This window comes from Poromitra crassiceps (genome assembly GCF_964638095.1).
Source record: "Poromitra crassiceps genome assembly, chromosome: 4".
Lineage (NCBI taxonomy): Eukaryota > Metazoa > Chordata > Actinopteri > Beryciformes > Melamphaidae > Poromitra > Poromitra crassiceps.
This window is the reverse complement of record NC_139626.1, coordinates 66,777,398-66,791,520: the sequence shown is the minus strand read 5'-3', so window position 1 is coordinate 66,791,520 and position 14,123 is coordinate 66,777,398. Positions and strand designations below refer to the sequence as shown.

The following is a 14,123-nucleotide window of genomic DNA, read 5'->3' as shown; positions in this document are numbered from 1 at the left end:
TAAGGGCCTTCCTCCCGGGGATGGAACCAACGACCTTCTGGTCACAAGCTCGCTTCTCTAACACTTACAACTTTAACACAACATGCATATTATATATTAAACTCTTCAGCTACATTAAGCTACATTATGTAACTTGTTACGTGAAATTTTGGTGGAAAAAAAGCCAGCTTATATCGGTATCGGTTGATATCGGTTGATATCGGTATCGGAAATTAAGAGTTGGACATTATCGGATATCGGATATCGGTAAAAAAGCCAATATCGAACATCCCTAGTTAAAAGTGATCTGGGCATGGCTTTTGGGACAGCCCAGCTAATTTGCATATTACTTTGGGGTACAAAGCGAGACCCTGACACTGAGAAGTGCTCTTCAACTGAACTTAACAGGAAACACGGGGGTCCATCCACAGGCCCCCCTTGAACACACCTTATCTCTCCTCCAGAATCCAGCGGCCGCGGATCTGAGAGATAAGCCCCGACTTGCTTCCACTGTTTTCGATTTTAATTTTACAGCTTAAAGAAGTGATCTTTTGTATAGCTAGAGATGTCTCGCGATTATAAAGTTTCACCTCTTTTCCCTGTTTTCCGGTTTATTTTCTTAAGAAGTTAAAACAAGTATAGGCTCTTTTCTTCTCTTGACCCAAGAGAAAAAGAGAGTGACCGTTTTCGATAGGCGTCTAACAGAAGGCTCTCTGACCTTCCCTCCGGCCTGTGCCCACCATCTAAGCCTTGAAGAACACCACTTCACTGAAGTACGGCTGTCTCCTAACCAAGTAAGAGAGAAGCAGACTTGCTACTGAGCGACGGCGTATAGCGGACACGGTGTCCACGTGACCTGCCATAGCCTGGATCCGTCTCAGAATGTAAGCTGATTCCTTATATTTACAAAGTGCGGCGAAATGAGTGTGGTGCAGTCCAGGACCTTAGATTTGATAAGATTTAAACTAGTCTCTTTCCATTAGTCTAGTTTCTCTTTTCCCCTCCTCTTATCAGAGTTAACTACCGGGCGTGTCTTATCAACGTTTTTGAACGTGCATATAGCCTATGACTTTGTGTAATCAATCTATACTCAATATGATGAAATAATGAACCTTTTGATGTGGCATTTGTTGATAAATCAGTGTGTTTTGAGCCTCAAGGAGATGCCGCACTATTACTAGTAACCGACCCATAAACGCTCTGCAATATCCTAACCCAAACCTTATTGTTATTAATCCGATTGTTACCACCGCCGCTCCGTCTCCGTATTATACCACGATCTCTCAAATTAACACAGTTTCTCTTCGTCGCTCCGTCCCCTCACGCCGCTCTCGTCCACCCCCCAAAACGTTAAACACCAACCTCATTGAGATTAAATCTACTCTTGGTATCGAATGCTCTAAATTAACTAACATTGATGATAAATCTATTCGATTTGGATTCATTAATATCAGATCAATCACCAATAAAGCCCTCCTGGTCAATGACTTAATCATTGAACATAATATTGACGTTATGGGATTATGCGAAACCTGGCTAAAACCGGACGTTGTTCTTCCACTCATTGAAGCCTCCCCCTGTAACTTTGACAATTCGCATGTTGCCAGAATGTCAAGAAATGGTGGGGGCGTTGGCCTAATTTATAACTCAAATCTAGGTCTTTTGCAGGATCAAAAGTATAAGCTCCTATCTTGTGAGATACTTACTATGAGACACTCTAATATAGCTGGCCTCGGAGCCTTCTACCTAGTTATGCTCTACCGCCCACCTGGGCCCATTCATCTTTTCTTGATGAATTTTCCAATTTTCTCTCTGACCTCGTAACCCGCACGGATAGTATCCTTATCATTGGCGATTTCAATATTCATGTTAACTGTAAAGCTGACCCACTCTGCAAAGCCTTTCTATCTTTAGTCGACACCCTTGGCTTTGCTCAGCTGGTTCATGAACAAACGCATTCTAACGGCAACACGCTTGATCTCGTCCTCGCTCGTGGGATTAACGTCTCAGATCTGTCAGTCATGATATACCCTCCAGCACTGTCAGATCATTATCTCATTAAATTTAAAATAGACCTGCCCCTCCGGCAATCAAACCTAGCCGATACCTACACCGCCCGGCGTATCGATAGTTCTACTCCCACTGAACTCGCTGATTTGTTATCGGGGCCGCTTTCCTCTTTCCCAGAGCGGATCGACTCCATTAATGAATTCACAAATCAATTTAATTCAATCCTACTCGCCTCGCTTGATTCTATCGCACCTCTACGTACTAAAATCCGTCGCCCTAAAAAACCCTCGCCTTGGTATACTGACGATACACGCGCACAAAAACTAATGTGCAGAAAACTAGAACGTAAATGGCGATCATCCAAGCTTGAAGTCTATCGACTAGCTTGGAGTGATAGCCTACTAAAATACAAATGTATGCTCTCCGCTGCAAGAGCCTCCTACCTATCAGATCTTATTAACACTAATAAAAATAATCCTAAATTTCTATTTGACACGGTCGCAAATCTTACTCGCAAACCCTCCCCCAATACAAACTCTCCATTTACAGCTAATGACTTCCTTGACTTCTTTAACCGTAAAATTATCTGTATTAGAGATGAAATTAGCAACTCTCTATTACTCACAAAGGGTGCTAACCCCTCTCCTAGCCCTGTCCTTAGAACCTTAGACGAGAGTACTATACTCTCGAATTTTGAGACTATCTCTCTAAATGCACTTTCAAAAATTGTACTTTCATCTAAATCCACAACCTGTTTAGTCGACCCTCTCCCTGCAAAGTTGATTAAGGAACTCCTTCCAATACTAGGCCCCCCCTTACTTAACATTATCAATAGCTCCCTCTCCTCTGGCATTGTCCCTGCCTCCTTCAAATCTGCTGTAATCAAACCTCTACTTAAAAAGCCAAACCTTGATTCTGAGGTTCTTAACAACTTCAGGCCAATCTCAAATCTCCCCTTCCTCTCTAAAGTTCTTGAAAAAGTAGTCTCGACACAATTAACTGACTACCTCTCACATAATAAACTTCTCGATCCCTTTCAATCTGGTTTTAGATCACTCCATAGTACTGAAACTGCTCTTACAAAAGTAACCAATGACCTTCTCCTTGCGTCCGACTCTAATTTCTCCTCTCTTCTCATTTTATTAGACTTAAGCGCAGGCTTCGATACAATCGATCATAAGATCCTCCTAGACCGCTTATCTAACTACGTAGGTATCCGGGGCACTGCCCTATCCTGGCTAAAGTCATATTTGTCTGATAGGACACACTGTGTCTCATATAAAAATATTATGTCCACTTTCTCCTCAGTGAAGTTTGGTGTACCGCAGGGATCAGTCCTGGGTCCCTTACTCTTTGGAGTTTACTTACTGCCTCTTGGCGAAATTTTCCGTAGATATGGCATTAACTTTCACTGTTATGCCGATGATACCCAAATTTATATACCAATTAGACCAGACGATCGCTCTAAACTCGCTAATCTTGAATCCTGCTTAATCGCTGTTACAGATTGGATGTCAAATAATTTCTTACGACTAAACGCCAACAAAACTGAACTACTAGTTGTTGGCCCAAAAACCCAACTTCCATTTCTCACTGATCTTAGTCTGAACATTGAGAACTGCGTAATTACTCCAAACTCAAAGGTGAAAAACCTAGGTGTTACCTTTGATCCTACTCTGTCATTTGATGCTCACATTAAGGATATCACTAAAATAGCTTTCTTTCATCTTCGCAATATCTCAAAGATCCGTCCCTTGCTAAATGCAACGGATGCCGAAACCTTAATACACGCCTTTGTTTCATCTAGACTCGACTACTGTAACGTCTTATTCTCTGGCCTTCCACTTTGTAGCACAAATAAATTACAACTCGTGCAAAACGCTGCTGCTAGAATTTTAACTAGAACTAAGAAGTTTGATCATATAACTCCGGTCTTAATCTCCCTCCACTGGCTCCCAATTCAGGCCAGATCAGACTTTAAGGTGCTTCTGTTAACCTATAAATCTTTGCACGGGCTCGCACCTCCGTACTTATCTGAGCTAATCATTCCTTATGTTCCCACGCGTACTCTCCGCTCACAGGACGGTAATTATCTTACCGTCCCTAAAATTAAGAAAAAATCAGCAGGTAGCAGAGCATTTTCTTACCGTGCTCCACATCTCTGGAACCAGCTTCCTCTGTCAGTTAGGGAAGCTGGCTCCATTGAAATCTTCAAAACTAGACTCAAAACCCATTTATTCTCCCAATCATTTGGCTGTGCTTGATGGTTATGTTTGATGATGTCATTCTTTAGAAATATTTATTAGCTCTTGAGTACATACAATCCTGAATTGCTGAGCGGGCTGTCTCAAGCCAGCAATATCAGTATAAACTTAGACTGACCTAATTTAATAATATGGCATCAGTCGACCCAGTAGCCTAGATAGAAAATCTATTAGCTGGTGAATAAATTTAGTCCTGAACTGCTGAGCGGGCTATCACAAGCCAGCAGTATCAGTATAAACTTAGACTTGACCTAATTTAATAATATGGCATCAGTCGACCCAGTAGCTTAGATAGAAAATCTAATAGCTGGTGAATAAACTTAGTCCTGAACTGCTGAGCGGGCTATCTCAAGCCAGCAGTATCAGTATAAACTTAGACTTGACCTAATTTAATAATATGGCATCAGCCGATCCAGTAGCTCAGATATAAAATCAAATAGCTGGTGAATAAACTTAGTCCTGAACTGCTGAGCGGGCTATCTCAAGCCAGCAGTATCAGTATAAACTTAGACTTGACCTAATTTAATAATATGGCATCAGCCGATCCAGTAGCTCAGATATAAAATCAAATAGCTGGTGAATAAACTTAGTCCTGAACTGCTGAGCGGGCTATCTCAAGCCAGCAGTATCAGTATAAACATAGACTTGACCTAATTTAATAATATGGCATCAGCCGATCCAGTAGCTCAGATATAAAATCAAATAGCTGGTGAATAAACTTAGTCCTGAACTGCTGAGCGGGCTATCTCAAGCCAGCAGTATCAGTATAAACCTAGACTTGACCTAATTTAATAATATGGCATCAGCCGATCCAGTAGCTCAGATATAAAATCAAATAGCTGGTGAATAAACTTAGTCCTGAACTGCTGAGCGGGCTATCTCAAGCCAGCAGTATCAGTATAAACTTAGACTGACTTGACCTAATTTAATAATATGGCATCAGCCGATCCAATAGCTCAGATATAAAATCAAATAGCTGGTGAATAAACTTAGTCCTGAACTGCTGAGCGGGCTATCACAAGCCAGCAGTATCAGTCTAAACTTAGACCTAGACTACCTAGACCTGAATTAGCAGTATAGTATTGGTCATCCTAAAAAATCCTAATAAATTTTGTTTTGACCTAATTTTATTGTTGTCTATAGAGTTAGTTCCACCTCTGCGCAGATTCCCCCGCTCTCTTCTCTCTCTCCCCCTCAGGTGTCCTTCATTGGCCTGACGTACACCCCCGCCGCTGCAGCCCTAGGTCCGGCCGTCATCGCCCTAGCCACCTGTCGTCACTCTAGGCCATCTACCCGCTACTCCTTCTATTGTCTGACACCCCGGGCTCTTCACCACCACCGACCCTCATCATCCTGGTCCTCCTCATCATCCTGGTCACCTGCCTGCCTAAGGGAAGGGGGGGGACCCCCCCCCCCCCCCGGCCTCATCACCTCCAACTCCTATCCTCCCCTCCCCTTAATCATCACCTCCGACTCTTATCCTCCCCTCCCCTCCTCTTAGCTAGTATTCTCTAAACCTACGAACACTTAAAGACTACATTTTCTATTTCTTTTGGACTCTACTTTTTACATTTTCAACTCCCCTCCCTGATTTTAGGATAATTTAAAAACTACATTTTTATATCCCTTCTGTTGGACTCTTTTTACATTTTCAATTTTCTGTTCTTTTGTAAATTTTATTTCCATAATAAACCATTTACAGAGTTTCATTGCCGGAAAACTCTGTACATGGTTTAGCCCGGCATCTCTCGGCCTGTCTCGGAGGGGAGTCCCCGGATGGGGGTCCATTGCATGGCCTGCTCTCTCAGTTCCCAGTCACTAGCTGGGGGCGGGTCTGGGAGCGGGTCGCGTGGGGGGTGGGTTTACCCAGGCGACCATTGCTGGGCCCCTGTAGCACAACGACCTCACAAGGTTCCTCCTCAGCCAAGCCAAGTCACTGAGGCAATCCATATGGTGGAAAGGTTTTCTTGCGTTCACTGGGGGTGTGGGGACGCCGCTGTGTCCCGGCCCGGCCTTCTCTCCCACGCCTTATGTGGGGGGGGGGGGGGGGGGGCCGGGGCGGGGGGCATCGGTGCTCTTCATCACTGGTCGAGGGCTGCCGGTTGGTTTAGAACAGTTTAGGTAGGCGATAGATTAGCTACAGCCTAAGGCTGACCTGTTATAGTGTTCAGGCAAAAATCAGACTAGAGCAGTGTAGGATAGGCCAGATTAGGCTGTAGATTAGCTAGATACTATGTCCCAGTTAGCTCTGGTTAATGCTTAGAGTAGTCAGTTGTCTGATCTCCCCCCCCCCCTCTCTTTCTCTTTCCCCCGCTCCTTTCCCTTCTTCCCCCTCCTGTTCCCCCCTCTCCCACATTTCCCACTCCCCCCCCCCCGCCTCCTCTTTCCATGCTCTTTCCTCCCCCACATCCCACGCCCCCCCTCCCTTCTCTTGCTCTCTCCTCCTTCTCCCCCCCTCTGCTCCTTCTCCTCTTCTCCCCTATTTTCCCGAACCCCTACCACTTCCTGCACCCTCTCACCTCTCCTTCTATGTTCTCTCTGTCCTCTCCCCTCTCTCACATTCCCCCTGCTCTCCTTCCCCTGCACCCTCCCACCTCTCCTTCTCTGTTCTCTCCTCCTCTCTGTCCTCTCCCCTCTCTCACATTCCCCCTGCTCTCTTTCCCCTGCACCCTCCCACTCTGTTCTCTCCTCCTCTCTGTCCTCTCCCCTCTCTCACATTCCCCCTGCTCTCCTTCCCCTGCACCCTCCCGCCCCTCCTTCTCTGTTCCCTCCTCCTCTCTGTCCTCTCCCCTCTCTCACATTCCCCCTGCTCTCCTTCCCCTGCACCCTCCCACCTCTCCTTCTCTGTTCTCTCCTCCTCTCTGTCCTCTCCCCTCTCTCACATTCCCCCTGCTCTCCTTCCCCTGCACCCTCCCGCCTCTCCTTCTCTGTTCTCTCCTCCTCCGCGTTTTCCCCCTGCCTCCTTCTCCCCCCCCTCTGCTCCTTCTCCTTCTCCTCTTCTCCCCTATTTTTCCTGAATCCCTCTCCTCCTCTCTATCCTCCCTGGGGGGGGGGGGGGGGGGTGTGTGTGGAGGAGGAGGGGGCAGAGAGGTCTGTTCCCTCCCCCGCCTCCTCCTCTCGCGTTCCCCCTGCTCTCCCTCCCCTGCACCCTCCCACCTCTCCTTCTCTGTTCTCTCCTCCTCTCTGTCCTCTCCCCTCTCTCACATTCCCCCTGCACTCCTCCCCCTGCACCCTCCCACCTCTCCTTCTCTGTCCTCTCTGGGGGGGGGGGGGGGGGGGTGGGGGAGGAGGGGGCGGAGAGGTCTGTTCCCTCCCCCGCCGCCTCTTCCCACGTTCCCCCTGCTCTCCCTCCCCTGCACCCTCCCACCTCTCCTTCTCTGTTCTCTCCTCCTCTCTGTCCTCTCCCCTCTCTCACATTCCCCCTGCACTCCTTCCCCTGCACCCTCCCACCTCTCCTTCTCTGCTCTCTCCTCCTCTCTGTCCTCTCTGGGGGGGGGGGGGGGAGGAGGGGGCGGAGAGGTCTGTTCCCTCCCCCGCCTCCTCCTCCCGCGTTCCCCCTGCTCTCCCTCCCCTGCACCCTCCCACCTCTCCTTCTCTGTTCTCTCCCCCTCTCCCCCTGCACTCCTTCCCCTGCACCCTCCCACCTCTCCTTCTCTGTTCTCTCCTCCTCTCTGTCCTCTCTGGGGGGGGGGGGGGGGGATGTGGGGGAGGAGGGGGCGGAGAGGTCTGTTCCCTCCCCCGCCTCCTCCTCTCACGTTCCCCCTGCTCTCCCTCCCCTGCACCCTCCCACCTCTCCTTCTCTGTTCTCTCCTCCTCTCTGTCCTCTCCCCTCTCTCACATTCCCCCTGCACTCCCTCCCCTGCACCCTCCCACCCAGGGGCGTATGCAGAAATTGAATTATAGGTGGGCCTGGATCAAATTGGGTGGGCCTGGATAGGAAGGGGTGCAGATGCCCGGCCGAAGGCCGGGCCCACTCAATTTGACGTGTTATTTTACTAAAAATAATGCATTTGACCATCATTTCAAGTAGAATGATACCACCCAAGCAAGAATATTTCAAGTGTTTCAAGTGCTTTACTGAAATATTTGGACCATATAATGATAATACAATTATCTCAACCTTAAAAGGTTACATATAGGTGCCAAATGTTGCATACATGAATGCTTATACTTGTGTGTATACTGTTACTTTATACAGAAATTAGAACCACTGATCCTATACTGCTGTGAGTTTAAAAAATAACAACACTGAGGCTGCTTCAAGTTTGAACAAGACGCCCTCTGGTTTATTTATCCACAGAGAGAACAAAATTCCTAGATGTCATGAAGTTGTCATGCATTAGACTCTGGAGATGATGTGCCCTGCGTTTTTACAAAAGTAACAAAACCATTGGCTAGCAATGCAGCAGCAAGTTTGCCTCTAGAAAACAACCAATTAAAAAAAAAAAAAAAAAAAAAAAATTGGGTGGGCCAGGGCAGGAAGTGGGTGGGCGTGTGCCTACCCAGGCCCACCCGTAGATACGCCCCTGCTCCCACCTCTCCTTCTCTGCTCTCTCCTCCTCCGCATTTCCCCCTGCGTCTCTCCTTCTCTGTTCCCTCCTCCTCCGCGTTTCCCGTTTTCTCCCCGCCTCCTCCCTCCCTCACACTCCCCCTGCTTCTCTACCCTGGCTCTCCCTCCCCTGCACCCTCATCTCTCCTTCTCTCCTCCTCCACATTTCCTATTTTGCGCTCTCCTCTGCTCTCCCCTCATTCCTATATTTTCTATATTATCAATTGTTCAAATGTTATCTTTATTCTGTATATTCTTGTTACTGTTGTGTCAGCTAGAATTAGCTAGACATACTTTCTGTGAAGCCCTCTGAGACATGCTTGTGAATTAGGGCTATATAAATAAACTTGACTTGACTTGACTTGGCTAAAGTGTAATGTTTCAGCTGATGATTTTGAAATAAATACTGTTGTTTTGAAGGTAATGGTCTACCTCTGATTGTATGTTACTTGAGTAAAATCAGATGCCTGGAATCGTTTCGCCAAATAAGAATTCTACTTCCTTCAGAAAAGCATTGATATAATCCTATTGTGTCCTAAGGCAAATGTAGCCAAAACTACATGAATCGGGGTGGTGTCCCTATACTTGATATGCAGATTAAGCCTTATTAATGTGCGTATCAAATTAAATCAAATTAAATAATTCTACACTTAGTTTTGAGGGCTACTAAGATTGAGGGTTGATCTTCAGGGTTAAGATTGAGGGTTAAGAAAAGAATTGGGATTGGGCCCATTCCCCTGTGTTCTTTTGCTACATGCGGCTGGTGATTGGCTGGGAGGCTGATGGGGCTGGCCTTAAAAGGATCCTGGGCCGAGGCCTACTGTCTTCTTTTCCTCCTCCCAACCAGGCTGTGTCACGCCAGGAGCTAGCCTATTCACTTTCTGTTGGCCTAGCTGTTAACATTGATCATTGTACTCTTGCTAATTCTGTATGCAGTCTGTATAGCTGCATGTACGGGTGAGAAGCCCTGATTTCTCTTTAGTTACCTTTTCTCCTGTGTTTTGTTATTAGTTAAGCAGGTAAGATGGATGCTGTTTATTTGGGGGGTTTTGTTTAGAGGCAAGCTTAGATTTCAAAATAGATTCTGTTTGTTATGTTGGGTGGGCTCACCCTGATGCTCTCTGTCGCTATACTTCTTTATTAAACAACCTGTGGACTGCAAACCTTTCGTGGCATGGTCATCCTTGGGAGAGGGGAAAGAGGGGAGTCACTTTTTTTGTGTTATGCTGGGTGACCCTAGGCCGGGCATAACAGTGTATATGATGGCACGGTGGCTCAGTAGTTAGCGCTGTTGCCTCACAGCAAGAAGGTCCCGGGTTCGAACCCCGGTCCGTCCCAGGTCCTTTCTGTGTGGAGTTTGCATGTTCTCCCCGTGTTCGTGTGGGTTTTGTCCGGGTGCTCCGGTTTCCTCCCACCACCAAAAGACATGTATGTTAGGGTTAATACTCCTGTCAGTGCCCCTGACCAAGGCACTGGCAAAAGAACTGGAGTTGGTCCCCGGGCGCTGCACTGCGGCTGCCCACTGCTCCTAGCTCTAGGAAGGTTCCTAGAGGATGGGTCAAATACAGAGGATGAATTTCACCATAAGGATAACTTAACTTAACTTAACTATGTATATATTTTGTCTGTCCTGTCATTTTTAATGGTGTCCTGTTTTAATTGTGCTCTGTTGCTCAATGGTGTGTTTATTGTATGTTGGTTGGTGGATTGTATTATTTGTATTATTGAAATCATAATAATAAAAAAAGAGTGATTTTAGGCTAGCATAATGTATATTGTGATAAAACTCTATCACCATATATGGAAATTTGAATTGTGATAACATTTTCATCCATATCACCCAGCACTATTAGTTTGATTGTTTACGATTGATGATTTTATACAGGTTTTCTGAGAAAGAGATCCCATCTTTCAGTATAAAATTGTTACATGTTGGATTTTCTCATTGGTACACTGCTCAGAAATGAATTATGATAAAGCAGAAACTGTTATTGTCCCCAATATTAACAGTTGACCCAAGCATCGCGTTAGTTTTTTCAATTTAGTTATTGACTCAAGAAGACTTCATTTGTAAACACATATAAATGTCATTCTTAAAATGAAATAATACCTGCTTTATACTCCCTGGAGTGCACATAAAAGATTATTTAGTTGATTTATGTGAAGATGATTCAGTGAAAATGTTTTAATTACCTCTTGATTCGTAATAGAAATATACAAAAAATTAAATAATTATCACATAAATACATAAATATCTGATTAATGAGGTGAGGGGTGCCACACGGCCCACCTGCATACAAGAGCACGTGAAGCGCGCAAGACCTCGAGGGGGAACCAGCGAGGCACAGTAGAAATGAGCGCTGCCAGTTCAGCTAGAAAGGAACGCGTGAAGCCTGCAATATTTACTGTATTAAAAAAAAATTAACAAATGAAGATATCTGTTTTTGCAGGTGAACTTTTCTATTTCAACAAGAGGCAGTGAGGTGAGAAAATAATGACATGTTCTCTCAGAGAAGAATGTTGGGTTTCACATCACATCAGCAGGAAAATGAGAGTTCAGCTATTTTCTCTGATATTAATGTGCACGTAAAACAGAATGTAAACAGGCTGTTGAATAGTAACAGTGATCCTGACCTGAGAGTCTCCAGTCTACAGTGTGGACTCTGCAGTCCAACAGAGAGCAGCTTCAATGATGCATCTTCCAGGTCATTGTTACTCAGGTCCAGCTCTCTCAGACTAGAGGACTGGGAGCTGAGAACTGAGGCCAGAGCTTCACAGCTTCTCTCTGACAGCTGACAGCCACTCAGCCTGAAGGAGAATTAGTGATGAAAAAACAACATTGAAAATGTTTATTTCCCTCCTCACAACATATATTGAATCTATCCAGTTTGTATGCACTTACAGAGCTTTATTGGAGGCTTTGACCACTGGCAGCAGGATCAGAAGAACCTCCTCTGAAGCAGAGTATTTCATCAGGTCAAACACATCCAGGTCTTCTTCTGATGACAGTAAGATGAAGGCCATAGCTGACCACTCGGTAGGAGAGAACTTTCCTGTGGAGAGACTTCCAAAACTCATGTGGTCTTGGATCTGCTTCACAAGAGACCGGTCATTCAGCTCATTCAGACAGTGGAACAGATTGATGATTCTCTCTGAAGATGGATTCTCCCTGATCTTTTCCTTGATGTACTGGACTGTATCCTGATTGGTCTGTGAGCTACTTCCTATCTGTGGGAGCAGGCCTCGTAGGAGAGTCTGGTTGGTCTCCAGTGAAAGACCCAGGAGGAAGCGGAGGAACAAGTCAAGGTGTCCATTTGGACTCTGTGAAGCCTTGTCCACAGCACACTGGTAGAAGATAGTTTCTGGTTTATTTTCTAACGTGTGCTCGTCTAACATGGCTCCTGGCTGTTCCGTTTTTTTCTGACTGGTTGACTGATGTTCTGACAGCAGATTGAGAGATTTGTGTGTGGAGGTTGATTGTGGTTCTGACAGCAGATTGACACCAGAGTCGATGAATGAGATGATGACATGAACAGCAGCCAGGAACTCCTGAATGCTCAGATGGACAAAGCAGAAGACCTTTTCCTGGGACAGCCCACACTCCTCTTTAAAGATCTGTGTGAACACTCCTGAGTACACGGAAGCTGCTCTGATATCAATACCACACTCTTTCAGGTCAGCTTCATAGAAGATCAGGTTGCCTTTCTCCAGCTGCTCAAAAGCCAGTCTTCCCAGACAAAGAATCATGTGTGGATCTGTCTCAGCTCTCTCATGATACTTGATGTTCAGTTTGGACTGAATCACCAGGAAGTGGATGTACATCTCAGTCAGGGTCTTGGGCAGGACTTCTCTCTCACTGGTTCTCAACACATATTCCAGAACATTAGCAGTAATCCAGCAGAAGAGTGGAATGTGGCACATGATGAGGAGGCTTCGTGAAGCCTTGATGTTGGAGATGATTCTCGTGGCCTGCTGCTCATCTCTGAATTTCTTCCTGAAGTACTCCTCTTTCTGTGGGTCAGTGAAGCCTCTCACCTCGGTCACCACATCAACACACTCAGGAGGGATCTGATTGGCTGCTGCAGGTCGTGTGGTCATCCAGAGGCGAGCAGCGGGAAGCAGTTTCCCCTTGATGAGGTTTGTCAGCAACACGTCCACTGAGGTCGACTCTGTGACATCAGTCACGATCTCGTTGTTCTGGAAGTCTAGAGGAAGTCGACACTCATCCAGACCGTCAAAGATTAACACAACCTGGAACTTGTCAAACCTACAGATTCCTGCTTCTTTGGTCTCAGGAAAAAAGTGATGAAGAAGTTCCACCAGGCAGAACTTTTTCCCTTTCAGCAGATTCAGCTCTCGGAAAGTGAATGGAAATATGAACTCTACATCCTGGTTAGCTTTGTCTTCAGCCCAGTCCAGAGTAAACTTTTGTGTTAAGACTGTTTTACCAATGCCAGCCACTCCCTTTGTCATCAATGTTCTGGTTGGTTTGTCTCTTCCAGGTAAGGGTTTAAAGATGTCTTCACATTTGATTGTTGTTTCTGGTCTGGCTGGTTTCCTGGATGCTGCTTCAATCTGCCTGACCTCATGTTCATCATTGACCTCTCCACTCCCTCCCTCTGTGAGGTAATGCTCTGTGTACATCTGACCCAGAAGTGTTGGGTTTCCTGCTTTAGCAATCCCCTCAAACAAACACTGAAACCTCTCCTTAAGACTGGATTTGTGTTGTTGTTGTGGATGTTGATGTTGAGTTTCTGAAAGAACAAATGAACAATGAGCAGATGTTTCAGTAAACATGAGAAATGTGAACATTTCCTGGTAAATGTGTATCTCCACTCCATGACATCTCTTCAGCTCATCCCAATTGGACCCATATCAATTTGCCTACCGTGCCAACAGGTCAGTAGAGGATGCCATCAGTTTGGCACTCCATCACACACTCCTGCACTTAGAAACCCCTAACACATATGCACGCATTTTGTTCATTGACTTCAGTTCAGCCTTCAACACCATCTCCCCCAACAAACTATTCTCCAAATTACAGGACATGAACATCAACCCAGCCATAAACTACTGGATCCATGACTTCCTAAGCAACAGAACCCAAACAGTCAAAGTAAACAACCACTCATCCCGCTCCCTGTCCCTCAGCATTGGCGCCCCTCAAGGTTGTGTCCTCTCCTCCTGGTTCTTCTCCCTTTACACAAACCTACTCACTTCCCTGGTCAGTTCAGTCATGCTGTTCAAATACGCAGACGACACCACCATCCTAGGCCTCATCTCTGACAACGATGAATCTTCATACCGGCGTGAGGTGGACA

At 45.9% G+C, this 14,123-nt stretch overlaps 1 protein-coding gene across 1 annotated transcript in view; it reads right to left on the bottom strand.

The window, feature by feature from the left end:
• The window catches only part of LOC310775915 (protein NLRC3-like), a gene marked incomplete at both ends in the record, with an annotated part of 44,062 nt that extends 30,386 nt beyond the window's left edge, over positions 1-13,676 (bottom strand). Inside the window, 3 exons of the mRNA XM_083636038.1 lie at positions 11,437-11,610; positions 11,705-13,556; positions 13,673-13,676. Coding sequence (XP_083492164.1) covers positions 11,437-11,610; positions 11,705-13,556; positions 13,673-13,676 — 2,030 coding nt within the window. The remainder of the gene's footprint in view (positions 1-11,436; positions 11,611-11,704; positions 13,557-13,672) is intronic.
• Between the last annotated feature and the right edge of the window lie 447 nt (positions 13,677-14,123).